Source organism: Erythranthe guttata, chromosome 6 (genome assembly GCF_056151865.1).
Source record: "Erythranthe guttata isolate IM_541 chromosome 6, IM_541, whole genome shotgun sequence".
Taxonomy (NCBI): Eukaryota; Viridiplantae; Streptophyta; class Magnoliopsida; order Lamiales; family Phrymaceae; genus Erythranthe; species Erythranthe guttata.
The window spans coordinates 3,564,911-3,591,083 of record NC_142538.1 but is presented as its reverse complement, the minus strand read 5'-3'; the positions used below and the strand labels follow the sequence as shown (position 1 = coordinate 3,591,083).

The 26,173-nt window shown below is 34.5% G+C and overlaps 6 protein-coding genes across 10 annotated transcripts; 5 read left to right on the top strand and 1 right to left on the bottom strand.

The window, feature by feature from the left end:
• The first annotated feature begins 324 nt into the window (after nucleotides 1-324).
• On the top strand, nucleotides 325-2,387 carry LOC105978022 (receptor-like cytoplasmic kinase 176). The gene is made up of 6 exons (XM_013003430.2): nucleotides 325-516; nucleotides 832-1,073; nucleotides 1,180-1,315; nucleotides 1,417-1,559; nucleotides 1,656-1,743; nucleotides 1,883-2,387. The coding sequence occupies exons 1-6, from the start codon at nucleotides 393-395 to the stop codon at nucleotides 2,200-2,202; spliced, it is 1,053 nt and encodes a 350-aa protein (XP_012858884.2). The 5' UTR covers nucleotides 325-392; the 3' UTR covers nucleotides 2,203-2,387.
• Nucleotides 2,388-2,960: 573 nt separating this feature from the next.
• LOC105977881 (Radical SAM superfamily protein) lies at nucleotides 2,961-6,479 on the top strand. Its single transcript, XM_013003270.2, has 10 exons — nucleotides 2,961-3,462; nucleotides 3,549-3,624; nucleotides 3,729-3,826; nucleotides 4,588-4,689; nucleotides 4,785-4,871; nucleotides 4,975-5,091; nucleotides 5,188-5,291; nucleotides 5,392-5,531; nucleotides 5,654-5,790; nucleotides 5,894-6,479. Exons 1-10 carry the CDS (start codon nucleotides 3,250-3,252, stop codon nucleotides 6,077-6,079), a joined length of 1,260 nt encoding a protein of 419 aa, XP_012858724.2. The 5' UTR covers nucleotides 2,961-3,249; the 3' UTR covers nucleotides 6,080-6,479.
• Nucleotides 6,480-6,995: 516 nt separating this feature from the next.
• Nucleotides 6,996-9,738, top strand: LOC105977993 (cytochrome oxidase complex assembly protein). The gene is made up of 3 exons (XM_013003398.2): nucleotides 6,996-7,320; nucleotides 8,839-9,026; nucleotides 9,149-9,738. The coding sequence occupies exons 1-3, from the start codon at nucleotides 7,136-7,138 to the stop codon at nucleotides 9,367-9,369; spliced, it is 594 nt and encodes a 197-aa protein (XP_012858852.2). The 5' UTR covers nucleotides 6,996-7,135; the 3' UTR covers nucleotides 9,370-9,738.
• Nucleotides 9,739-10,704: 966 nt separating this feature from the next.
• Nucleotides 10,705-13,480, top strand: LOC105977459 (elicitor-responsive protein 1). The gene is made up of 5 exons (XM_088818894.1): nucleotides 10,705-10,967; nucleotides 12,541-12,654; nucleotides 12,780-12,921; nucleotides 13,011-13,146; nucleotides 13,288-13,480. The coding sequence occupies exons 1-5, from the start codon at nucleotides 10,901-10,903 to the stop codon at nucleotides 13,300-13,302; spliced, it is 474 nt and encodes a 157-aa protein (XP_088675020.1). The 5' UTR covers nucleotides 10,705-10,900; the 3' UTR covers nucleotides 13,303-13,480.
• A 1,846-nt stretch (nucleotides 13,481-15,326) lies between these two features.
• LOC105978001 (expansin-A9) lies at nucleotides 15,327-16,776 on the bottom strand. Its single transcript, XM_013003405.2, has 3 exons — nucleotides 16,513-16,776; nucleotides 16,018-16,336; nucleotides 15,327-15,926 (listed from the first exon to the last, which is right to left on the bottom strand). Exons 1-3 carry the CDS (start codon nucleotides 16,670-16,672, stop codon nucleotides 15,617-15,619), a joined length of 789 nt encoding a protein of 262 aa, XP_012858859.2. The 5' UTR covers nucleotides 16,673-16,776; the 3' UTR covers nucleotides 15,327-15,616.
• Nucleotides 16,777-21,121: 4,345 nt separating this feature from the next.
• On the top strand, nucleotides 21,122-25,742 carry LOC105977692 (telomere repeat-binding protein 3). 5 transcript variants are annotated; one of them, XM_088819495.1, is made up of 12 exons: nucleotides 21,326-21,393; nucleotides 21,528-21,652; nucleotides 22,084-22,339; nucleotides 22,499-22,640; nucleotides 22,726-23,515; nucleotides 23,636-23,818; nucleotides 23,896-23,952; nucleotides 24,054-24,133; nucleotides 24,245-24,471; nucleotides 24,554-24,874; nucleotides 24,975-25,038; nucleotides 25,278-25,742. In XM_088819495.1, exons 4-12 carry the CDS (start codon nucleotides 22,560-22,562, stop codon nucleotides 25,476-25,478), a joined length of 2,004 nt encoding a protein of 667 aa, XP_088675621.1. In that variant the 5' UTR covers nucleotides 21,326-21,393; nucleotides 21,528-21,652; nucleotides 22,084-22,339; nucleotides 22,499-22,559; the 3' UTR covers nucleotides 25,479-25,742. The 5 variants fall into 5 exon arrangements, with proteins under 5 accessions (XP_088675620.1, XP_012858494.2, XP_088675621.1 ...); XM_088819494.1 differs by lacking the exon at nucleotides 22,084-22,339 and having other exon boundaries at nucleotides 21,122-21,393; XM_013003041.2 differs by having other exon boundaries at nucleotides 21,333-21,652.
• The last annotated feature ends 431 nt before the right edge of the window (nucleotides 25,743-26,173 follow it).

The window sequence follows — 26,173 nt, the reverse complement described above, 5'->3', positions numbered from 1 at the left end:
TCATTTTTATGGTATCAAATTCAATATAATTTTCTTGATTTCGTGGAATGTTCTCTAATTTGTATTCGTTTTGTGCAAAAATACAATTTTCAATGCTCACAGTCTGATATTTGCAATAAAGTTTTTTATGTGGATTTCGAATGATGTAAATTGGGTACAAACTGAAGAATCTTCCATATAATCTAAAAAATTCCATTAAAATTACAACGCGATGATTGATATGTAATAGAATTTATAGTTAAAGTAGTGACTGTAAATATCCAACTGAAATGGATATTTTCGTAATTTAACATTAGCTCGAGGATTTACCGTTACTTACCCTTTGTTTAATTTAATAAAAGTAAAGAGGGAGGAGGTTCCACACTCTGTCCTGGTGATCGTAAAAGAAAGAGATGTCTAGGGACAGTTGGGAGAGGTTAGTCACGGCGGTGGTGCGGCGGCAGCAGATTTGGGAACTGTGCCATGCCGATTCTAGGTCTCCAAGCATCAGCTCCATTTCATCCGATGATGAAGATGGTGATTTTCATGATTTCAACCGACCTACAATTTCTCCAGTAATTTATTTCAATTTTTCATTTTGTGAATCATAAAGTAGTAGTAATCGTTACTATCTGCGTTCGCTAATTTGATAATTTGTTCGTACTTTATCAGAGAAAGATTAATATTTTTTTAGGTCAAATTAATATGTTTCGATTGTCTGCAATCGAATTGAATTTATGATTTATGAAATTCGCAATCAAATTCAACAGTTCATTGCACAATTGAATTCATAAACACCGATGATTTGGTCTCGAATGGAGTTCGATTGATATATGTGGATTCTCATTGCAGGCACAAGTAGCAGGCGCTTGTCTTTCGAATCGCCGGATTTAAAGAGATTCGTATTGAACGACCTCAGAGAAGCTACTAGAAACTTCCGCCCGGAGAGCGTGTTGGGCGAAGGTGGCTTCGGCTGCGTCTTCAAAGGGTGGATCGACGAACGTACATTTAAAGCTACTAAACCGGGGACCGGAGCAGTTATCGCCATAAAAAAATTGAACCAGAAAGTTCCCCAAAGTCACAGTGAATGGTTGGTTAGTTGTTTGATATTGCATTAAATTCCGATCGTTACCGACAAATTTGTTTTCACTAGGTTTTTGATTTTTTTTCCTTCGCTGATATATAAATCTTTGATTTCAGACACGGATCAATTTTCTGGGACAGCTATACCATCCGAATCTGGTGAAGCTGATTGGTTATTGCCTAGAGGATGACCGTAGGTTTTTGGTTTACGAGTTCATGTCACGAAGAAGCTTGGACGACCATCTATACTGGAGTAAGTCGATTATTCTATTATTACAAAAGGGTATAAAATATGAGAGAATTTTTCTATCGTTCACGCGGACTTAAAATTGTTATCCTATTTGATTTATTTAGGGATGGTCCATCTCCAGCCGTTGCCTTGGAACCTACGTATGAAGATCGCGCTTGGTGCAGCTAAGGGACTCGCATATCTGCACAGCGCAGAAGCCAAAGTCGTTTATCGGGATTTCAAATCCTCCAACATCTTGCTTGATGGAGTACGATCAAATTAATAACATGTGTTTTTTTATTCAGAGTTTATATTGTTCGAAAGGATACATTCCCGATTTCCTTACGCAGTTTTAATTGGGCAGAACTATAATGCGAAGCTGTCTGATTTTGGATTGGCTACAAGAGCTATGGGTAGTTTTGGCTATGCTGCTCCCGAGTATATGGGCATAGGTGTGTGTGTGTGTGTGTGTGTGTGTGTGTGTGTGTGTGTGTGTCTGCATATATATGTATACGCATTTTCCACTTGTTTGCTTTCTTTAACGAATAATCTTATCCTAATTTGGATTGCTCTTCCTAATTTTCTTCGAAGGCCACCTCACAGCAAGAAGCGACGTGTACAGTTTCGGGGTTGTGCTTCTCCAGATATTGACGGGCCGAAGGGTGCTGGATAAGAACCTTCCGCAGGGGGAACAAAAGCTTGTAGAATGGGCCGGGCCTTTCTTGGCGAGCAAGCGTAAAGTACTTGGTGTAATTGATGCTCGTATACAAGGTCAATATTCGCCTAGGGCAGCAGTCGAAGCAGCAACTCTTGCTTTAAAGTGCTTAGCTTTAGAGCCCAAGTACAGGCCCACTCTGCCTGAAGTTGTCAAAGCATTAGAGCAACTTCAAGAAACGAGCATTCTTACGTAGGAAACTTGCGCAGAAACGGTGTTGCTTATCCGAGGCCTTCTCCCTGGCCTGTTAATGTATTTATAACTTTAAGAGTTCACACTTTTAGAAACTGTGTGCAGTGATTCTTTGGCTTTCTAGCAACTCCAGTGATGAGTTTTGGTTGCTAATTTAGGGGAAGAACAGAAAGAAATGGAAATATTGCCTGATACATCCGAATTCCAATCTTCACGGGCCTTATTTAATTTATAGCTTCAGCTGGGCCACTTGGGCTAATGACCCAATGGGTCAAATTTAGAATAATCAATAAGTCAATAACTATTGGGAGTAGTACTGGGGTTGTACGTAAGGTAATTATTGGCCAATTACCCAACCAATCGATTTTGTAGAATATTAAAAAGTAAAAACCATTAGCGACCGATATTACGGGTCGGATAATGGTTGGCAACCGATTTTATCAGGTAAACAATGTGTTGGTCGGTTGGTAATATCGGTCACTATTTATTGATTTTTTTTTTTAATTTCTAATAAAATGTTTTTTAAAAGTTTTTCAAAAAAATATTATCCAACCACCCGATTTTTGAGTAAACTGAACTATTTAAATATGGATCGGTTAAAATTACCGATCCGACTGCATTGGCCTAAAAAAGTGGGCCGAAAGTGCGCCGGTTTGCCGATAGAACCAACCCATGCCCAACCTAAGTATTATTACAGTATTACTCAAAGCTGAATGTATTTGACAATAATTAATCTATCAATTATTAATTTTTCTTTAATCCAAAATCATTATCTTTTTTCATCTAGGAGTTATCCCAGCATTTTATTTTAAATTTGCCTAAATTGGTGTTAGAACTTTGCCGGACAAATTTTCTGTTTCACAATAATCATACTGGTTTAATTTAATTTAATTTTCATAATCGTTTCCAGGGCTATATTAGTCATTTCCTCTCCAAAGATTTGAGGTTTAACGGGAGTCGAAGCGAGAGAGGGGTTTTTATCATTTCAGCTGTTATTATCACCATCTCCATTTTCATCCATTCCTCTGTTTTTCTAAATTTCTTCGAAATTATGACGCCAATAGCAGTACTGAGACACGCTCCCCTCGTGCGTGTTGTACAGTTTCGCGCGTTAACAATTGCCTGCAGCGGCGGCGGCGGCGCCGCAGCCACCGCCTCTACAGTTGCCGTACCTCCTCCGGCCAAAAAGAATAAACAAGACCCGTGCGTGCTAGTGGGCATGTCAGAGCCAGAATTCCAACAACTCGCCCTTGATTTTGGTCAGGTATGCTTCAGATTGAAGATGCATAAAATTGTTATTTTTTGTTTTTTTGTAAATATTATTTATCTTTTGTGTATTTATTGTGGCAGCAAAAATACAGAGGCAAGCAATTGCATAATCTGGTGTACAAGATGAAGGCTAAAGAAATTCAGGATCTTATTCACGGTGTGGACATTTTTTTTTTCATACATTTCTTATTAATTACTCACAAATTTTGGTTTGGGCAACTGTTGTATAATTTTTTTTTTTATTATTATTATTTTTGGCAGTGCCACAGGCGTTCAGGACTGAATTGATGGAAGCAGGGTGGAATGTGGGTCGGTCGCCTATTTACAAATCCGTAACCGCGGCTGATGGTACAGTCAAGGTGAACAATTTACTGCTTTCTGTGCTAGTGTTTTACTTTGTCTATATAAAGAGGAAACCATATACATTAGAACATTGATAAATTAATAACCTCGCTTAAATAATAATTTCTTCCGGTCCCGACTCGATAAAAACGTACTAAATTATTATTTCGATAACTTAATATTTCGCTAAATTAATAGAATTTTGTTAGTCCCGACTTTATTAATTTATTTGAGGTGTAAGTGGACTGAAAAAAGGAGAGTTTAAAGTTGAGTTCTAATGATCAGTTATTTGGATTGAATCGCTTTGGATATGCGGTGGATATTGCTGTGTACACTAATCCATTTAAGAAAATGAATGCTGGTGGTGGGGTAATAATGAGCTAAGAGAAAACGAAATTTTGATTGATTTGATAGGAAATAGAAGGGCAGAACATCAAGAAGCAGCAAAAAAAATCCGATATTGTATCTCTTTGAATTTTTTGTTTATTTATCTAAAAACCTCTGGTACTCAAAACAAAATACATACGGTATAAGTTGTTTTCTAATAAACTTAGAATTGAAGAAATGGATGGACACTTCATAGTTTCATGACCGACATTTCCAAACTAATGGAGATATATTAGTTACCCAAACAAACATGTGTATGATCTTCTTCGTTATCTTTAGCATCTGTTACGCGGGCTGCTATTTATTGCCTGTAATTGCTGTTCACTAATTTCTGAACTTCTTGTCCCTGTCGTGGAATATATTCTGCTCCTACGACTCGTTTCGCGTTCAGTTGCTACTAAAGCTGGATGACGACAGGCTGGTGGAAACTGTTGGCATACCTGTTGACAATATCAAAGGCTCACCTCGACTGACTGCATGCATTTCGTCACAGGTGAATTGTCGTGTAAAAACAGTTATTCTCTTAAGAACAATAGTTATGCACTATGTTTTTGCATCTTATTGTCTATTCTGCTTTTGTTTGACTAGGTGGGTTGCCCATTAAAATGCGCCTTCTGCGCCACCGGCAAGGGAGGTTTCTCGAGGAACCTTAAGAGTCATGAAATTGTCGAACAGGTTTTTTTTTTTCTTTCTTCTGCTCCGGAATAATTTTGAATTTATTTTTTTATAAAATTTCCAAATGTTTATACATCGTTTTGATGTCTTAAAAACATTTCAGGTTTTGGCAATTGAAGAGGTATTCAAGCGCCGAGTTACTAATGTAGTGTTTATGGGAATGGGCGAGCCAATGTTGAACTTGAAAGAAGTTCTTGCAGCACATCGATGCTTGAACAAGGTACACTAATCGAGAAAATATTACATTGGAAGATCTCAACCATCAGTATCTAGTTTCAATGTCTAAAGTTTTTTTTTTCTCTTCTTTTTTTTTAAGGAAATTGAAATCGGGCAAAGGATGATAACAATTTCGACGGTTGGAGTTCCAAACACCATCAGAAGGCTGGCCACTCACAAGCTTCAATCTACATTAGCTCTCAGGTAATACTAATTTTTTCCATGCTAACTTTCACCGAAATATTTTAATTTATTGCAATTCTCATATTTTCTACGTTTTTTTTCAATTTCCCACACACTTCAGTTTACACGCTCCAAACCAGAAACTTAGGGAAACGATTGTGCCGAGTGCAAAGTCGTACCCTTTGGACGCAATCATGGAGGACTGCAAGCATTACTTCACTGAAACCGGTAGACGAGTTTCCTTCGAATACACACTCTTAGGTATTTTCCAATTTTTTTTTTTTTTTTTGCTCTTTTTAAACTCCCTTTTGCAAGAAGTCATGCATTTGAGACGACTTATGAAGTGATTATTTTATATTTTGACCCCGTCTTCATTGGCACAGCTGGAATAAACGATTCTGTAGATCATGCAATAGAACTGGCACAGCTTCTTCAAAAATGGGGTCATAGCTATCACGTAAACCTAATACCTTTCAACCATATAGAAGGTTCCGAGTTCAAGCGTCCCTACAAGAAAACGGTACTGTCTCTTTTTGCTCCAAATGTGGGCCCCACTAACCAAATCTTGTGATGACAGCTGGAAATTTGTTTTTTTTTTAATTTTCTTCTCTATTTTAATGCAGGTTCTTGCATTTTCGGCTGCTTTGGAGTCTCGTAAAATTACTGTGAGCGTGCGTCAGACGAGGGGGTTGGATGCGAAAGCAGCATGTGGGCAACTGAGGAACGAGTTTCAGAAAACTCCTTTGCTTGAAGCTGTTGCAGAAGAAGTCCAGGAACCTGAACTAGAGATGACAGCTGTCGCTGCTTGATTGGCTGAAAGGCGTTTTGCTCGTGGTGTTTGTTATAACACGAGAAATCATTGGTGGCCGGCCAATAAGAATGGGATTCGTTTTAAGAGATATATTTCGACTTCTTCCGAGCCAAGGTAAAAGTTTAATCTTAATGAAGGCCCCCCTTTTTAGCATACAGAGAATTCATTGCTAATGGAGAAAGCTTTGAATATGAGAATACGCATTGATTTATCAAGACGGTTTTTTTTTTTTTTTTTTTTTTTTTTTTTTTTTTTTTTATGTAAATTATAATTAAGAGCAAGTTATCTGCACTTGTAGTTCAGAGTTTAAAGACTGATCTAGGACCAGCTTTTTGTAATTGGTTCTTTAAGTATTTATATTTTATTATTAATGGTTAAGCAAGTTTGTTGGCTAATAATGCCTTGTCATTTGATCCTCTTATTTTGAGTTTTTTTAATATTTATTAGGGTAATTAAAAAATATATATATTACATTTAATACATCTCTGGAGAAACATAAATATTCTTCTGAAGGCATTTTGATGTTAGTTTGATTTTATGAGTACTTCTTTTGGCATATGGTAAATTTATAAATTTAAAATATATTTTTGTGCAATTTAATTGGTGATGCAAAATTCAAAATGAAGGTTTTTATAATTATGTTTTTTTCATTAAATGTGTAAAGATTATATTTAAAATTAACTTTTGGATGTATATCTATCTATGGGCCATGAGAACAAATTAGATCCAATATAGACCAATGGCCCATGGGCCTGTGTTATACATTTTATAAGATTCAGTCCATTTATTTGTTTAAATTGTGACCCACAGGGCCTGTATTATATATTTCTATCAGATTCAGTCCATTTATTTGTTTAGATTATGGCCCACGTGGCCACGTTTCAAGTAAGAGTTCTCGATTCGAGCAAATGACGTTTATATCCCCAGTATTTTTTTTTTCTTTTTTTCTTTTTTTTTTTTGGTTTGAAAGCCAAAGCCCCAATTCTTTGTTTGCCTTTTCAGCCGGTGACTCTCAAATACGCCCTCCCACACTGAAAGAGAGGGAAGCAGAACGATGGTGGGCCGAAGGCTCCTCTCCATACTTAAGAACAGAGGCGCAGCTGCGCCACCGCCGCCAGCCGGAGATGGAAAATCGAAATCGTGGGGCCGTACAATTGTTTCGGGAGCACTGATTTCCTTGACTGGAGGCGTCGCTTTGAGCGCTCTTGACGATCTAGTCATTTATCAAAGCTGCAGCAGGTATTATTTATTACTACTCTCTTTGTTTATATACTGTACTTCAAATTCGTCTCGTTTAGGTTTTTATGCCCCTAAAATGCAGTTATTTTGGGGGCGAAATTGGCTTGTATGGCTGAGAAATTTTATGCTTTGGGCTATGAATTGCTAGTTTATGGTAGCTATAAATTTCCTTTTGAAATACAGCTATGTTCGTTTTTTCTTCCGAAATTATTTATTCTATTTGATTGACGTACAATATCGAAGCATCGCACATCGCCCGTAGTCTCCATATAATAGTTCAAGCAAGATCTGTGTTGATATAATCACTGGTAAATCAGCATTAAGGCATATCAGTAGAGGTCTTCGTCAATGGGGGAAAATGCAATCAGCAAGTTTTACATCAAGATTTGTATAATTGGTCTCGTTTCATGTTGCATTCCATTCAATAAATTAAAATACGTTAAATCTATATCCCATTTGCAGTATCACGAGCCTGTTCATTCTCGAATATACTTATGTTAGCCAGATAAATGATATTGTTAATTCTATGTCGATACAGGTGCGTGTTTCTACAGTCCGTGTCGTGGTCTTTTCAGTTTTGCTGCTTCATGGTAATGGTTAAATCAAACAGATGCAACAGAATTAACCTCATACCATGGCTAAACGTACCTGAGTTGGATGATTGTAGAAATTCTAACGTTCTTCTGTAGCTAGTTACGCAGAAAATTTGCATTGACCTCCTTTAGATTGTGGAGAATTAGTAACCAACCCTCTGACTTTGGTTTTTTTTGCATCATTGTCCCAATCCATCGGTTAGTTCTCACGGGAAGGACTAAAGTACCTAACCATTATATACCCTGTAAACATTGGTTCTGATTGCACAAAATTGCAGAAATGCCATAGCAAGAAGTATTGACATCAGATTGTGTTATAAACTTCTGGTGCACATAGTTGCTTTTTTGTATATCCGTATATCTCTTTTCACGGTCATGTATTAATTTCTTCTCTTACTTTGTACACACCGAGTGACTGAAATTGCATTGGTCATCAAGTTACATTATAAAAAAAAAAGAATCATCAAAATCAAGAATGAAAACCAGTGGTGGGTTAATCAGACTAGAGTAGTGCAACCATTTGCTACGGGATTTTCCATGCTTAGCTAAAGCCTATGGCATTCTGCTTTCACTTTTGTCATCTGTGAAATTACGGGGTTAACCTCAAGACTAACATCAACTAAATACATAAGTAGATATAAGATACGGTGATCCAGAAATACCTAACGTCAGGGTGGATGACAATTATAATTTTCCCCATAGACACCATATAATTATCTAATTTTGCAGTTCTTCTCTTTCTACTTTGCTCCCTCCATATTCATACTTGTTTAAGTTGCCAAAAGTTTTTGAAAGATGATTAGTTTATCTACCTTATGATGATAGGAATGCCTGTAAATAAACTATATTATGTTGTTTTCCCTACTGTGGAAATTATTATTCGATCTGGTGGTACAATAGTTAAAACAATTTTCAACTGTTGCAGCAAAGCCATGGAGAAAGCCAGTAAGAACCAGGCAATAATCGAAGCTCTTGGGGAGCCTATTGTGAGGGGTCCTTGGTACAACGCATCACTTGCAGTAGCTCACCAGCGCCACTCTCTTTCGTGTACATTTCCAGTCTCTGGCCCACAAGGCACCGGCATTTTTCAGCTCAAAGCAGTTCGTAATGGAGGTTCGTTTCCACTCCTTATGAAAACATTTTTTTTCCGTATGCCTTGGAATTATTACTCGGACGGGGTTTTGTTTATTTGTGCCTTAATTTGATATCTGCATTTGTTTTTTGTCTTCAAACAGAGGATACATGGTTTTCAATTCTACGAGCTCGAGATTGGGAAATCCTTATGATGGAAGCTCTCCTTCACGTACCTACAAAGGAAAAAAACGAGCAGACATTCCGGATAACTGTTTCGGATAACCCTCCTTTGGATTGCAAGCCATGCACTGCTTCCATGCCTCAATCGTCTAGTCAACTTCAGCCAAGCTGTAGTATCAATCAGGTACAAGAACAAACCTGAAGTTTTTCTTCTCTGCAAAAATACACATATGGCTTCGGTAAAATTTGGGTTTTCTTTTTCTTGAATAATTTACGAGGCATTAGAGTGAATAATGTGATTCGGAATTATGTATACTTAGAATACGTTTCACTTGACATTTTTGGGTTAGACAGACAGTAGTTGTAGTTGATGCAATGATATTCGATATTAATCCCTATTATTTGTATTAGTGAGTCGTACAGATTTCGTTTTCCGCATATGCTTTGTGCCTCGTTTCCCCCTCAAACTATAAACAAAATATACATTTTTTTCTCTGGCTTTACGGCTTATTCTATGCTACATTCGATGAAGTTCATCTTGTAAAATATATAAATGCACATTTTACGCATATTGTTGTAGCATTTCATCCCTCCAACAAATGAAAGAGCTACAGTTTATTTTCTGGAACATTCATTTCGCAATATCGAAATTTTATCAAGTTCGAAGAACTTTCTATAATGCGCATGTTTGATCTGGTTCCATTGAACTTTCTACAATGCGCGGTCAAGTTTAGCAACTTGTTCAAAAAGATTAATCCCAAAGTCAAAGTCAATGGCTCTTATTGTGGAATATATAATAGCATTTTGCAATAATGTAAACCCAAAACATGGGAATTAGTTAATTGTTAATTAATAATTATTATCTACGTTAGCATGCAAAATTGTCGGATTAAAGAAGTAATTATCCATAACTAATCAATGAAAGTAAAATGGTTTGGTTGGGAAATTGACCTAAGGGCCTTTGTTTTGTAATGAACCACTTTCCTTGGAATTTCTTGGCGTCAATGGCGGCTGCTGCAAAGGAAAACACAAATGCAAATAATCTTTAAAATTTAAAATAATCAAATAATACCTTCGATAATACACCTGCTCTGCTTCGTCCTTTATTGTTGTTATTATTATATAATTTTTTTTTCTTGGTTTATTTATTATAAATACAAGAAGCAGCTTCCAATAAAATATTTATTAATTCATTCATAAAATAAGCAAACCTATTTGTCAAGTTTGCTTTGATTTACACCTGGTATAAACATTATAAAATATTGAAATAAGAACTTTATAATATTTTATATTAGGAAAAAAGAATGCAACATAATAATTTATGACTCGTCAACAGAAGAATATGATGTTTTTGTAAAAATAAAAAAATAGAATGGAGAGAGAAAGAAAGAGGGAAGGAAAAGACAGAAGAGGACACAAAGTTGGATATGACCATTAATTACTCGGAAAGAAAGATGTAGCTGTCACATTGTCTCTAATACAGTATTTATTAATTAATTTGTGTCTGTATATATATATAATTAAAACATTATGAATTAATGCATCAACTCATAACTCCCCTGCAAGTACTCTCTATAACGTAAATCGAGCCTAGCTACTTTTGTTTTACATACACTCACACATCCTTATATCTATCTACAACACACCCCCCCCCCCCCCCCCCACACACACATCCTCCAATATATAGACACACATATATACATACATACAGAGAGAGAGAGAGAGAGAGAGAGATGACGACTGGAATAATGGAGGTGACGGTGGTCGGAGCTCGTGGTCTAAAAAACACTGAATTCTTCGGTATGTGTGTGTATATATATAATATATGAATTTTAGTTCTCCTCTTATATATTTATTTGAGGTGATGTATCTATCTATTTATCTATACATACACCATGATTTCTTCAAGCTTGAAGACACATGTTCGTCAGCGGAGAAAATATGAAGATTATATTATTATTATTATTATTATGCTCGAAACACGAATGAATAAGGTTTATACTATGCTACACCGAATAAATCTTCACCATTCATAAGCACAAAAACAAACACACATCCTATTGGTGTGTCGTGTGTGTAGATCAACGGTAAAATTTTATCCGGTGTAACTTTTACCAGGCATAGAAATAACCGGTCAAACCCCAATACATCAGCAAACTTTAATTTTTATTTTATTGTGATACTAATTATTTTAAGATTAACATCATGTGTTAAAATTTTATTTTACATAATGCATTATTGGTTCTGAAATGGACTTCACCTGCCGTTCTTTAATTATGAACCTTGAATCTCATTACTCATATATACTTAATTTATGTATTTAAAAAATAAAATATTTAATCATAGTCTTTTTCTTCTTCTAGGCTCTATATATATTAATTAACATTTTTAATATGTGTGTCGAAATTTCAAACGACATTTAATTTTGAAAAGAATGACTATTGCAGGTTTGAATTAAGTGCGCCTGATTTGTTTCAACTAGGGGTGTAAACGAGGCGAGCTCGAGCCGAGCTCGCCTCTTTTAGCTGGCTCGAGCTCGAGCTCGAGTTTATTTTGTCGAGCTCGAGCTCGAGCTCGCGAGCTCCTCTTTTTTTGGCTCGAGCTCGAGCTCGTGTCAGTTGTGTCGAGCTCGAGCCCATTGTCTTTTTTTTTTTTTTTTTAAATATTTTTTTAATTATTATTTTATTATTAAAAATTATTTAAAAAAATAAAAAATAAAAACTAAATTGTAATTATATATATTTTTAATATTTGTATTTATTTCTATAATATTTTACATTATTATACATTATTTAAATAAAAATAACATATAAAAAATAAAAAAAATAATAAAAAAATAATAATAAATCCGGCTCGCGAGCTCATGAACAACTGAAAACCGGCTCGAGCTCGGCTCATCAGAAAGCTCGAGCTCGAAAATCTCGAGTTCGAGTTCGAGCTTTTTACGAGCCGGCTCTTCGAGCTCACGAGTCGGCTCGGCTCGTTTACACCCCTAATTTCAACTTATACGTTACTGTGCCTTGTTTTATTCGATAAACACGTAAATAATTGGTCAACAAAATTAGGTCAAAAGTTGGTTTATTTTTCTATTTTTTCAATAATAACCAAATGTCACATAGACTATTTTACCATTGTGCCACCGCCATGCATATATGATATATATATGGTGAACTATTTCTATTTGTCGTATTTCCTATAGCAATATTCTTGATTTGTCACTGGTGATGTAACAATTAATAATACAATTACAACATTATACACAGTCAAAGATTTGACCCAAGAGGCTGCTTTTATTATATTATTATTGTTGGATTTTTATTAATTAATTAATAAATAAATAAAATTAAATGTACAATTTTAATTAATGGTGCAGGGAAGGTAGATCCATACGTAGTGATTCAATACAAAAACGAAGAGCAGAAGAGCACAACCGGTCATCGTAAAACTTCGAATAAACCCCGTGTGCATTGGTGCCTCTGTCTTCGCGGTCCGATTTATTCTCTATTAATTTCAACATTTTTTTTAATAATTTATTCAGCAATATTAATTGTTCAATTAATATTTAGTAATTCTGACATAATTAAAATAAATAAATGATGAATAAATATGCAGGGCAAGGTATAAGTCCGGAGTGGAACGAGAAGTTTAAATTCGAGGTCGATTATCCAGCAAAGGAGGATGAACAACACAAGCTCTCTATCAAAATCATGGACCACGACACCTTCACCGATGATGATTATCTCGGCCAAGCCACGTAAGCATACATATATATAATTTTTTTTTATTGACAAATATATTTGCTAATTAATTAAGCGGTAATTAACGAAAACGAACTGCATGCAGCATATATTTGAAGGAACTGTTCGAACAAGGGTTGGAGAAAGGCAATGCTGAACTTCGTGCTCAAAAGTATAGGGTTGTCTCGTCCGATAAAACATACCACGGCGAAATTAAAGTTAGCATCACTTTTACTACTAATGTAAGCTTTTAACCATGGTTAATAATTAACATTAACAATGGCAATTTCTTCAATAAAAAACGTACGGAATAATAAAAATACATTGCTTGATATTAATATTTTGTTTTTGTTTTTTAACGATAATTTGTTTATGTTGTACAGAGGAAGACTGGTTAATTAGCAAGAACATGGTGGATGAAGTATAGCCAAAGCTAGTAGATTACAGCTTAATTACTCTATTTTATATCTATATGTAGTTAATGGAAGTTTGTTTAAATATATATTCTTGTTATCTTGAATTACGATATGAGCTGCAAACATTTTAATTAATTTATTCATTTTAAATTATTATCTAGTTTGATATAGTAACAGTTATTTACAAATTTAATTTTAAATTTTTTTGTTAACCAACGTTTCCACTTTTCAGAAACCGATAATTCACGACCGATACTTGTCGAATATATTTAGGGCCCGTTTCTGATAATGATGAAAAAATGGAAACGCGTTTCCAAAAAAAAAAACCAAAATCTATTTCAAATATAAACTCGGAATTACACCCTAAAAGGTGTTGTAATATTTTTTGTAAAGGTTAATTCCATACTAAAATAAATTTAAATGCCCCAAATGTAATGTGTTGAATGATAATTTGGATTGGTACTTGTAAATTATATATTTGTAGATACAAATATGTAATTGACGATAACTTTATAATGTTTTTTAGAAATTATGAATATACCCCTATTTTTTAGTATTTATACGTTTCACAATGTTTTCGTATCAAACATTTTAAAAATTTGAGTTGTTCCCGTGTCAGTACTACATAGTTGTGCATCAAGAAAGTGACATGAGGCTTCTGAATATATATTTATATCGGGAAAATACAGTTTTGATCCCTCAAGTTTGCACCGATTTCACATTTGCTCCCTCGTGTTTAAAGAATTCAATACTTTTAGCCATTTCCATCAATTTTCCGTTATTACTACCAATCGAGTTTCCATCACTCAAGTTAACGGTAAAATGAAGGAAATGACCAGAGGTGTTAAATTATTGAAACATAAGGGACCAAATGTGAACATAGAGGATCAAATGCGAAATCGGTGTAAACTCGAACGACGATGCAACTAGTTTTATAATATTTTTATGGGCAAGCCCATTTAAAAAAGTTTGGGCTTTATAATTAATTTGCACTTATTCACGGGCTTCCAAATTCCAATACAAACACAACACAGAATAACAATTCACCAGCTCCTATACATATAAAAGAACTCTACACAACAGAGAACTACAACCCTAAATTCCAATTCGGCAGTCATTTTTATTTTATTTTATTTTTTCATTCATTCTTCTTTCTAAATCCAAAATTTAGAGCAAGATTTGGGCGATGATTACAAAGAGAGAGGATCGAGTGGGGGAATTTATTTTATTTCTCTCTGTAGAAATAAAAAATAACAGAAAACTAATTTCAAATCTGCTGAAGAAAGATTGATTGAGAATTGAGAGAGAATAAAAAAGAGGAATTTCATGGTTTTCTACTATGAGTAAAGATGCTGCCGCCCCTTTCCTTTGAAAGAGCTGGCTTTTGGCGCACCTTCGTATTGGAAAATCTTTCTTCTTTAATTTTATCTCTCTTATTTTTTTTTTTCTTTTTTCTGTTTGAAATTTGTTTTCTGATCCACTATGAATTAACTTTTCTAAAATACACTTGATATGAGCCCTATTCTGCCCTTTTTTTTTTTTGAAAAAAATGTTGAAGAATTTGAGATTATTTAATATGTTAATTTAATAGATAAATTAGAACTTGTACACATTGGTAATTTTTTGTTAAGAGTCTGGTTTTTAAATTAATTTTAATATCAATTAAATAATTTTGAAATATTCGTATTGTACGAATTTAAGCTTGTTATTATTACATAATATAGATCAATTCATAATTTTATTATAATTTTAATTCATTTTTTTTTATATAAAAGATAAATTGTATCAGATGAAGATTTTCTAAAACAATGAAAAATATATATAATATACAAAAAATATAGAATGGAATTAAAACCATCTGAAATTACTAATTTCGATTTATATGCTTCTTCGAAGTGTAGCATATGAAATATATTTGTGAAATATGATTTTTTTTTTTTTTTGTTCTTCGACTGTTTATAGAATAATAGAACTGAGTTTCATATATGGAGTGTTAGCAAAGGAAATTGAACTCTGAAATTTATCTTTCAATGCATAGCAAGTGTTACATAATTAATAATAACAGTCGAAACTCAAAAAAAATTGTTCCATTCTCAAGCAGAAAGAAAACGATTGATACAATACAATCTCGCTAAATTAATATTCGATAAACTATAAGTACGTTCACTTCTCCTCGGTCCCGATTCGGTGACAATATTCTAAATTATTAATTCGATAATTTAATATTTTATTGAATTAATAGAGTTTTGTTAGTATTGATCTAAAGAAATGAAAAAATTATTTCTATAGTACTTCATTAGACTCTGAAATTTTTGCCGGAGAAAGTCTGACCGAATTGCCAGTTCGACGGTACGATGTTCCACGAAGTGGATTTCCGGCGATCGCTGGTCTTCACTCGAAAGGATATTGATTGGCCAGTGAGATCGGCGTTAAATTGCCATTTTTGCCCCCAATTGCGGCTCATCGCCATCCAATCAGTCTTCGATCCCTTAATCCACACTTTAATGATGTCGCCGGCGCCGGCGACGTTGCTTATCAGAACCAACTTGAAATAACTCATGCCGTCCATTCTGAATCTGATACCGCCCTGCTTGCGGCACGGCACCCTGCAAAAATTGCATCCGACCATTAATTCAATTTAAATAAATGAATAAAAAAAGTTGAAAAACGTAAACCCTAAATGGTGAGCTGACTGACCGGCGAAAAGAAACGGGCACAATGCCGGCCTCATACTTGGCGATTTTGAGGAAGATGGGGTAAGCGAGATCGAAATGGGAAAGGGGCGGGTTGCACCAGCCTCCGTTGTCGTTGGGCAGGGCGTAATTGGGCGGGCAGTAATTGGTGCCGGTGATGGTAATGGACGGGTTGCCCGGGAGGCACCATTGCGGGACGTCTTTGCACTTGATCTCGAAACACGAGCCGCAGCTCAACCCGTTGTTGAAGAGCGCCGTGCTTAGTGCCGCCGTGTTAGCGGCGTTCCCTAGGCTTAAACTGTCATCGTACCCGCAAGCACCCCCTGCAATATATATTTTATTTATCCATCATGGTTATTATTTACCATAAATCGAAGAATTGAATGTGTTTTATTTTATCCCATATTGGTGTGTGTAAATCAACAATAAAAAGTCACCCGGTATAACATGCACCGAGTGTAGCATAGAAATAACCCTGATTTGAGTAAGCATTGCTTACCCATGGTGTTGGGGGCATCGTGTTGGCCGTAGAACGTAGCGTGGGCGGTTTGCCAGGGGCCGCCATGGTAAACTCCGGGAATTCTCGCTTCGACGACAACATGGCTGAGTACTAGTAAGAACAAGCTAACAATGCAAGTGGTCAAATCCATTGTTGCCATTTTAATTTGTTGAGTGTGTTAAATATGAGGGTTTAATGGAGAAGAATAAGAAGTGTACGTGCAAGGAGAAAAGAGTGGGGAGTGGTTTTGACCAATGAATGAGTAGTGTGTTAAATGTGAGGGTTTTTCATTGAGAAGATCAAGGGGAGGAGAGAGAGAATATTGACGTGACTTAATATTCCAAGTTCTAACCACTTAGTGTTTTTATTTTTTTTAATTTATTTATTATTATTTTTTTATAGTAAATAACCACTTAGTGGGTTGTTTTGACTAATTTACTCATTCAATATTTAGAGTTTTTTTAGGAAACGGTTTTAATTTTGATTGAGAAGGGTAATAGAGGGTTTTGTAGGGTTTACGCGTATATGTGAAGATTAAAGTAAAAGGTAATTTTGAGATCTATACAAATAATTATCCACCCATATACACATGGGTTATTACATGTAACTCAATATTGCATGATCACCCTTTGTATTTCATTGGATATAACATCTACAAAATCAATTTTGTGAAAGTTACATTCGAGTGAAATATAACGGGTGATTTTGCACAATTGATCTAAACAAAATAATATACATATTCATGTTCATATGTTGATGTATTTAGTGAGTGGTTATTTATATAGATCTATTGTTTAAAACCACCCGTTATATTACACCATATATAGCGTCACATAGACCGATTTTTAGAGAAACTAGCTTGTAGAATATTACTTGAAACACATATGAGTTTTGGATTAAATCTTTTGAGAGTGAGACCATGCGACTAGAGTTGGAAAATAATACATTGTACTTTAACGAAAACACTCGAACGCATATGAGTCGGGGCGACCCCGAGAGCCAGCTGCCCATGTGGTCGTTTAGAACCCCTACATGTAATAGTTCTTAAATCGTACGAGGGAGACATGAATCACACCGGTCGATATAAAAATCGTTGAGAACTTCACAATAAATGATGTGGGGCCGTCATAATATACTTGCATTTCATTTAAAGGCCCATTTATGTTTGGGCCAAAATGTAACAACATAAAAATATACTTCCCTTCAACTCAAGACATGATTGTTCCGAATGATCAAATATTTGTTTTATTACTTTAGACTTTTAGTAAATATGGGCCCCACCATTCAAACGTCGTCTTGTTTGTGATTAAAATATGTGTATCTGCCAACAATTTAAATAAATTTTATTTTTATTTTAATTAAAAATAGTCAATGATACTATGAAAATAATTTGTGAAATTAAAGTGACATTTAATTATTTTTAATTTTTTTTTTTTAATAATTTGAAAAAAACCCAATAATTAATTGTCAATATTTGGGAGACGTAGCAAATAGAACTGAAAATTTGTGTGTCAGATGGATGGGGCCCATGAAAAAAGGCCCAGGAAAAAAGGCCCATCCTGTAATAAGAGGTAGCGTAGCGCCAATTGTTTGATTTACCGGAAGCGCCGGTTGACAGAGAAACAATTTGCACTTTTTTTATTAGTGCTGACACCGGATAATAAAAAGTGCGTAAGCCACCCGTTTCGATATCTTCTAGGCTGCCCGAAGTGGGACCCCCACTAACGCCGTCATATTCTCCGTGAATCTCTTTTCCGGTTTGCTCTCTCGACGCGCAAACGCCGTCAATGTTTCTGCTTCTTTCCCTTTCCCCACCCCCCACCGCTCTATGCTCCCACCTGTCACGTTTTCCATGTTACTTGGATAATCACAACCAGTTGTTCCTCACGACAGCGACAATAAACGTGAAATTAATTACATTTAAAAATGATTAATCAATTAATTAGGTTATTTTTAAACATATAATCACTAAATGTATAAATTGCATGCAGTGAGCAAATCTTATACGACGAGCTCGGCATTGCATTCTTCATATTACATCAATTAGATTACTCGATCGGTAACCAAATATCGAAAATTCGGAATCTAAAGTTCGATTTGGTATTCAATAAAGATTCTTAGGAATTTCGGTATTCGGTGCAGCATGCGGTATTGATGTCTGGTATAATAAATATTTATTCGTTTATAAATTAACCTCTATTGATAACCACTTTCCATTTTTAGGATCGATTATCGAAATTTGAATTTAATATTTAAGAATTAATTAGTTTAATCATTTTTTATTTTACCAGTAACGAATTGAAAAACCCGAATTTTATAATTCGGTGAACATTGAATAATTCAATGAACAACACAAATTTTTGAAGTATTGAAATTTCGAATTACACCAAATTTCAGTACGATTCGGTATAGTATTACCCAACAAACACCCCTCCTACACATTAGTAAAATAACTCATAAAACAGTGAAATTATCACAAGAATTTTGGTTAGTTAATGCGCCGAAAAAAATAATTATGAATGATGTCAACCTCGTAAGTAGAATACTGGTTTATCATGAATGATGCATAAACGAACGCCTTCATATATTTCAAGTCACATCTTATAAATATTGATTAAATTAATAGTTATCTAGATTAAAAAATTAAATAAATAAATTAAACTGCATATTCCCCAATTTGTGATCATCTTTGGTTATATTTGTCAAGTGGTCATTATTTATATATATTAAATCACCTATTATTGGTCCTTGGCGGTTTAGTACTTAATACTATTTCATGTACCCTACCATACTTTTTATGTGACTTTAAGATTTCTTTATTTTTTAATAAAATGTGACCTCATTACATGAACATCTAATATTTTTTTCATAATTGCATCCACATTCTTACAATATGTAGATTTCCTACATTAACACATTTAATAGAGGTATAAATGTCAGAAATTTACAAACTACAGGAGACGATGTGTAATTTTTCAAAGTAATGAGTTTTTTTCGCAATTACAATTTGCACCTTAGGAAGGTAGTTGGAATTTACCCTACATAAATTATAATTTTTTTAGAAAAAAGAATTCATTGGATAATAACCCTCTTTTAAGAAAAAGGAAAAGAAAAACTGAAAATTCAACTTATTCAATTCAATTTAAGCCTTAACGATTTTCTTCTTTTCCTTTTTCCATTTGATAAGAGAATAAAGAAAGTTGTATTAAATATTGGTAGTCTCTTTTATTTTTCCATACAATTGTGTTAAAAGAATTATCTCGAAGTTTGGTCTTCTCTCACGGGCATAAACGAAAGTCAAATTATCCATATTTTGACCCCATCTATTGTTACTTGTGCAGTCTTACTTCTTCAAAATTAAACGTGTTAAATTCAAATTACTAAACTTTAATACGGTCAATTATGAAAAGTCACTAGACAAATAAACTGTATTGTACGTGGCACACTTAGGAGTTTCTTGTAAATAACAAAAATATATAAATAATGGGATAAATTAGGACTACCCTTATTATGCAATGTCAAATTATGAAATTACGAAGAAGTTTTTCGAATTTGGATAATATAATCAGGCTCCTCAATTATGAATCAGCTTATGCATCTAATCTATTAAATTTAGTGAAATCTTCTAAATTATATGAAATGTTTTCTAATTTGTACAATTTTATCTTATTCGAGCTCCACATTTTGAAACAAGTTCATCGTAAGATGTGCCTCTTGTAAATATTAAATTGTGGTGCATCAAAATATGTATTTTCCTCCAAAACGAGTATAAAATAAAGAAAATTCCACAGAATCTAAAAGATTATGTTGAATTTAATAGCATAAGGGTGAATGTGTAAGAATATTCATAATTGAGGGGTTGGTTGTACTTATCTAAATATGAGGGGATTTTTTCATAATTTAACATGAACTCGGGAATGTCCGTAATTTACTTAAATAATAATAATAATAATAATAATAATAATAATAATAATAATAATAATAATAATAATAATAATAATAATAATAATAATATTCTCTAAAATTGTTCCTTTTTTCAATCAGATAAGATGACGTTTCTGACCACTTATTCGCATGGGAGGATAATTAATTGCACATATTTCATCATTTATTTCAACTTTTATTGTATTTTATTTTAGCATCACCAATATATACATTTTAGCATACATAATTAATATCATTTAGTTGTTTTTCTTAATATGATTAATAAAATGTAAATCTAAGAGAATTCATGTTAGCAATTCATTTATTTATTTCAAGTTTAAAAGATATTTATAAAAATATTCTTAAAAAAATAAATTAATATAAAATTAAAATATACATTTGATTCTCTGCCACAATCCTAGTAAGATGTCACACTTTAATAGAAACAAAAAAAAAATTACCCAATCCAAGTCACGTTACATTAATAGTTAATACCACTAAAAACTGCAACTTTTCCCTTTATTATTACAATTAAATCAAAAAACATCTAATGTAGAACAATTAAATTTAAGACAAAACTCCAACTATTAAAAACACACACACACAAAGAACACACAGTGCCACGTGCCACGTGGCGCATTCTATCTAACAAGGTAGATGCGGTGGTGGTGGTGGTGGTGAAGAGTTTTTTTTTTTTTTTCTTTTTGTTTTTTGGAGAATAGTTTAGGAGGTGGTCCCCACCTATCCCTCAACCCCCATCCCCATTTTCACCTCATTCTTACCCACAAAACCCATGAGATTAGAGAATTATTTTACCGGACAATTATACCCCTACAACCGGTTGAACCGGTTTTGCGGGTCAATAAGTATAAAAGAATAACCCACAAAGGGGTTTTAGCACTGTTTTTGCCATTTGTTAGTTGGTCCTTGGTTGGTTGGTTTCTCCCAAACCCAGAGGTTTTATATAATTTCTCTCTTCCTTTTTATTTTTCATTTAATTGGAAAAAAAAAAGAAAAAAAAAAATAACAAATAACTAAATTCCTGTCCACAAACCATTTCTTTTTTTCATTTTTCATTTTTATTAATACAGGAGTAATTTATTTGCGTGACGTAAATTCGAATTCCTGGTTAAGAATTTAATTTGTATGGAAAAAAACTTTGGAAAATTAGAAACACAAGCCTAGATTTCTCTGCGGAATTGGATCGATCCATCAGGTAAATTGTGCTTCCTATTCAGTTTTTTAGGGTTCTATTTCTCTTCATTTTTCTGTTTATATTTGAGATTGTAGTGCGTGGTTGTTTCGGATTTTTTTTTTTTCACGATTTTGTGATTTGGATTTTGAGTTTGTTCACTGCGATTGCTTTAATCGGTGGAATTCTAGTTGATCCTGCAGAGATCTGATCAAATTATGCAAAATTGTGTTTTTTTTTCGTTTGATTGCTTTTAAAGTTAATAAAATGGGAAGTTTTTGTTTTAAACCGAAATCTGATTTGGAAAATAAATTTTAGATTTATTGATTTCCTGGATATATTTTGCGTGGATTTCTCGAATTTTGATCTGGTCCAAAATCTAGTTGATCGGGCTCCGGAATCACTCAACCGGATCTGATGATTTTCGTGAACATTTTTTGCTTTTATTGCTGCAGAAAAGCTTTGTGAATGGAGAATTGGAAATTACAAGGACCGTAGAAATTCAAGCCTTGTTACTTGTTTGATTCAATTGTCGTATTTTTCGCATACTTCTTTATCACGTGATCAGATGAAGCTGTACTACCTACCCTCTCTTGCCTTTGATCTAAACCCGATTATCGACAATGGCATTAATTTTGTGGGATGTTGTGTGCATTGATATGTGACTTCTGTTATTTTTGCAATCTTGGTTATGGATCTCACTTCTTAATGGTTTGTGGTTTTTCTCTAATTGGAAATTATTTTGCAACTTTTAAGGGTTTTAGACTTGGGTTTTACATTATCTACAGTATGTTCGTCTCGAAAGTCATAGATCATATATAATATCTCCGGATTGATTAAATGTTTGAATATTTTTGTTTCTTTTTTCAGATTGGGTGACTTTTCAACACTATTGCATTTGATGATCTCATATTGGTATGCTACTTAAGATATGGTGTCAAAGAAAAGGCTGGATTCTGGACTCGATGGCTACCGGGCCCCCTTTGTTCCCAAAGCTCCTAGATCAATTAGGGTAACTGTTTTTGAGTAATGTGTTTTCTGCCATCCTAATAATCCTATATGTAACAAAAGCTCATCATATTTGTATGTCTTCTCAGAGGAGGGGCCCGCTCAAGAAACTGGTGGTAGAACACGGTGAACTTTGTGCCTTCGAATTACTTGCAGCTGTAGCCGGAAAGTTATTACAAGAGAGTGAAAGCTCCGCTTCTAGTAACATAGCCGAAGGGAAATCCCCCCTCGACATTTTCCCAGATGAAAATGAGAGGGTGCAGCCTAAAGAAGACAATAAAGCTTTGAAATCGGAGAGCTTCGACCATGGAAGTTTCGCCGAGAGTGCATTTGTTCCAGAAGTTTCCGTCCAGGAGCACAATCTCTTGTCCAATTTTAAGGGACTCCCACAAGAAGTGAATGACTATGTTGTCGAACATACTAATGTACATGCAAGTTCTGATTTTCTAGAGAAAATCGATTGTGATATAAAGCTAGGAATCTGCGAGGACAAGATTTCGGAGAACGGTTCGGAAATGCAATTGAAGGATGAAAAGAACGAGATAAGTTACTTATCCATGGCTAACATATCGACTGTAAATGATCCAGTCGGTGAATGTGTGAATACTAATAATGTACTGATTAACTCGGAGGGTAGTGTAAAGTTGCCCTTGTACAGAGACCCCATTTCTGGTGCTTTATTGCGAAAGCACCGAAATAATGTAAAGTTAGGGATTAGAGATGATGACGAAAATTCTTTCGGGTGCAACAAATCCAGCACCAAGGTTAGGGCCTTTAGGCCACAACTACGAACTGGGCACAATAGAATAAGGAAGATGATGACATCCAAGTACTGGAAGTCGGCTCCCAAACTGAGGGATTGTGATCTTTACAACACTAGTAAGTGGTGAACTTCTTACATGTTTAACTGAGTTTGTAATAAGCATATATTTCTTGTTCCTTCGATTTATACTGCATATGTAATAATCGGTATTGTTTTTTTTTTTGTTTTTTCTTCAGGTGAGGGGATGAAGTCTTATTACCGGTATAGGAAGAACATTTATGCACGAGAAAGATGTCAACGAGCACCTCTTAAGAAACGCAAATTATATGACCATGACCGAAGCAGTGATAGTATCTCTAATTTGCCTGAGAAAGTGGCGAGGGCAGATAAGAGTGGTGCCGCTTCATTCTTGCATAAAGGTCGTTTATCATTATTTGTTATTTGAAAGTTATGCAATTAGTAGATTTTTCTAAATGTTAATTATTATGTTTTGCAGCTAATGGAGCTTCAGTCACCGGGAAAGGTTATTCAAAAGCTAAGGATTCTTCTCATGGTAATTGTTTTTCTCTCCCAAAGAATCATCTTCCCTTTTAAATCTAATTTGTATTGTTTAATGAATAACAATGCTAAGCCGTTTGTTGTCTCTTTCTTCAGTGAAATTTAGCATCAAGTCCTTCAAGGTGCCAGAACTTTACATCGAGGTCCCTGAAACTGCAACCGTGGGTTCTCTGAAGGTATGTGCTGCTCTCTTATTTTTATATTGTTCTTGCAGTTAATATTGTCAATGTCCGATCTTGATTTGAATGTGAATCAATTCTGTAACATTTCTATTCTTGTTTATTCAGAAAACTGTGATGGAGACAGTCACTGCTATTCTAGGAGGTGGAATACGAGTAGGAGTAGTCTTTCAAGGGAAGAAAGTCAAAGATGACCTTGGAACTTTAAAGCAGGCCGGTATTTCTCAGTGCAGTAATCTCGATAGTCTCGGCTTTACATTGGAGCGCAGTTTCAAACATGTTTCCCCTTCAACGACCCCCAAAAAATTTCCTATTGCAGATCAGCCCTTGCCAATGTACGTTATTTTTTTACATTATCGATATATTTGTATTTATTGGGAGTTGGTGAATTGATATTTATATGTATATATATTTTAGGTCTCCTGCAACTCCAATGATCGATTCAGGGCTATCAGATGCCTCAGTTGATCCGCCGCTTGTTGCTAAGATAGACGATGTGGATAGTAAAGAATTTATATTCTCTCCAAGTACACCTGTCGATGTACTATTGGATGGAGAAGCCACCGAGTCCAAGGCATTGGTTCCAGTGAGTCCGATGAATGTTGACCCACTTGCGGTTGTTCCGTCCAACCATAAACCAAAACGCGCTGAGCTGTCACAGCGTAGAACTAGGAGGCCCTTCTCTGTGGGAGAAGTCGAAGCACTGGTTGAAGCTGTTGAAACCCTTGGAACTGGAAGGTAAAGGCCGTAATTTTATCATTATTTAATATATCGATAACTAAGGGAAAAATTGCCGATTTTGTATATTAATCTTGATTTTTTTTTTTGGGGTACGCAGGTGGCGTGATGTGAAAATGCGTGCTTTTGAAAATGCAGATCATAGAACTTACGTCGACTTGAAGGTGCGAAATCTATTTCCCAATTATGATTTAAAAAAAAAGAAATAAAAAGTAATTGCAAAAGATACCTTGCTTGAGTTTACAGTATATGGAATATCCTGTATAGCACATGCTTTTCGGGGTGTAATGTCAGCCTATGATTGAATCATTATCACATGGGTTGATGTGAAGATTATTTAATTAAAGCAAATTAATACAAAAACCGTGCTTTTAGCTCATGTGATGTTTTGCTTTAATTACAGGATAAGTGGAAGACTTTAGTACATACAGCTAGCATTTCTCCACAGCAAAGAAGGGGAGAGCCTGTGCCACAGGATCTTTTGGACCGTGTTCTATCCGCGCATTCTTATTGGTCGCAGCATCAGTCGAAACTACACGTGAAGCACCAGATCGAGCCTCTCAAAATCGGGGATTCACGAGAGGAGGAGATTGTTGGAGTTTGAAAAGGGTGGTCGGGGATTATTAATTTCTTTTTTTTTTTTTTTTTTTCTTTTGGAAATTTCTGATGATTTGTTGAATTTGTAAAAAGAATTTACTGTTGTTACTGTAGGAACAAGCTGTAAAAATGTGTCTGTTGGAGTTGTTGGTTTAGCATGATGTTTCTTACACTCACTGATTTGTTGTTGTTGCGTCGTAATTTTTACTCAGCTTAGACTTGCCGTTTTGTAAATGATTGGTGGAATAAAGGCCTTTTTTCTTTTTCGTAATTCTAATTTTCGAACAGGAGATTGGATATTCTTCAGTCTGTATATATATATATATATATATATATATATATATATATATATATATATATATATATATATATATATATATATATATATTTCTTTTTTGTTAGTGTAATTTTTTTTTATTGGAAAATAAAATCTATTAATAATAAAAATAATAAAAATATTATTTAAAGTTTGAAGGGAGATGAGGATAAGAAGTGTGTCGGTGGATATAGTAAAGAGAAAGCAAAGAAGAAGAAGAAACATGCGAATTTACGCAATTGCCTACGCGCCAAATGGTTTAACAGTTAAGCAACAAATCAATTAAAGTGTTCAGTGTTCACACCAGCCTGGCAAATCCATCCTCAATTATAAATGGATGTAGCTAATTTGACTGTGACACTATATGATTTATTTTTATTTTTATT

Coding starts and splice junctions, on each gene's coding strand:
- LOC105977881 (XM_013003270.2), top strand. CDS start 3,250: ATGACGCCAATAGCAGTACTGAGACACGCTCCCCTCGTGCGTGTTGTA. Junction 4,872..4,974: donor GTCATGAAATTGTCGAACAG/GTTTTTTTTTTT, acceptor AAAACATTTCAG/GTTTTGGCAATTGAAGAGGT. Junction 5,532..5,653: donor CTTCGAATACACACTCTTAG/GTATTTTCCAAT, acceptor TCATTGGCACAG/CTGGAATAAACGATTCTGTA.
- LOC105977459 (XM_088818894.1), top strand. CDS start 10,901: ATGACGACTGGAATAATGGAGGTGACGGTGGTCGGAGCTCGTGGTCTA. Junction 10,968..12,540: donor AAAAAACACTGAATTCTTCG/GTATGTGTGTGT, acceptor TTAATGGTGCAG/GGAAGGTAGATCCATACGTA. Junction 12,655..12,779: donor TTGGTGCCTCTGTCTTCGCG/GTCCGATTTATT, acceptor ATAAATATGCAG/GGCAAGGTATAAGTCCGGAG.
- LOC105977993 (XM_013003398.2), top strand. CDS start 7,136: ATGGTGGGCCGAAGGCTCCTCTCCATACTTAAGAACAGAGGCGCAGCT. Junction 7,321..8,838: donor ATTTATCAAAGCTGCAGCAG/GTATTATTTATT, acceptor CAACTGTTGCAG/CAAAGCCATGGAGAAAGCCA. Junction 9,027..9,148: donor CAAAGCAGTTCGTAATGGAG/GTTCGTTTCCAC, acceptor GTCTTCAAACAG/AGGATACATGGTTTTCAATT.
- LOC105978022 (XM_013003430.2), top strand. CDS start 393: ATGTCTAGGGACAGTTGGGAGAGGTTAGTCACGGCGGTGGTGCGGCGG. Junction 517..831: donor TTCATCCGATGATGAAGATG/GTGATTTTCATG, acceptor TTCTCATTGCAG/GCACAAGTAGCAGGCGCTTG. Junction 1,074..1,179: donor AAAGTCACAGTGAATGGTTG/GTTAGTTGTTTG, acceptor CTTTGATTTCAG/ACACGGATCAATTTTCTGGG.
- LOC105978001 (XM_013003405.2), bottom strand. CDS start 16,672: ATGGCAACAATGGATTTGACCACTTGCATTGTTAGCTTGTTCTTACTA. Junction 16,337..16,512: donor CGATGCCCCCAACACCATGG/GTAAGCAATGCT, acceptor TATATATTGCAG/GGGGTGCTTGCGGGTACGAT. Junction 15,927..16,017: donor GTGCCCGTTTCTTTTCGCCG/GTCAGTCAGCTC, acceptor CAATTTTTGCAG/GGTGCCGTGCCGCAAGCAGG.
- LOC105977692 (XM_088819494.1), top strand. CDS start 22,560: ATGGTGTCAAAGAAAAGGCTGGATTCTGGACTCGATGGCTACCGGGCC. Junction 24,875..24,974: donor GAAACCCTTGGAACTGGAAG/GTAAAGGCCGTA, acceptor TGGGGTACGCAG/GTGGCGTGATGTGAAAATGC. Junction 25,039..25,277: donor GAACTTACGTCGACTTGAAG/GTGCGAAATCTA, acceptor CTTTAATTACAG/GATAAGTGGAAGACTTTAGT.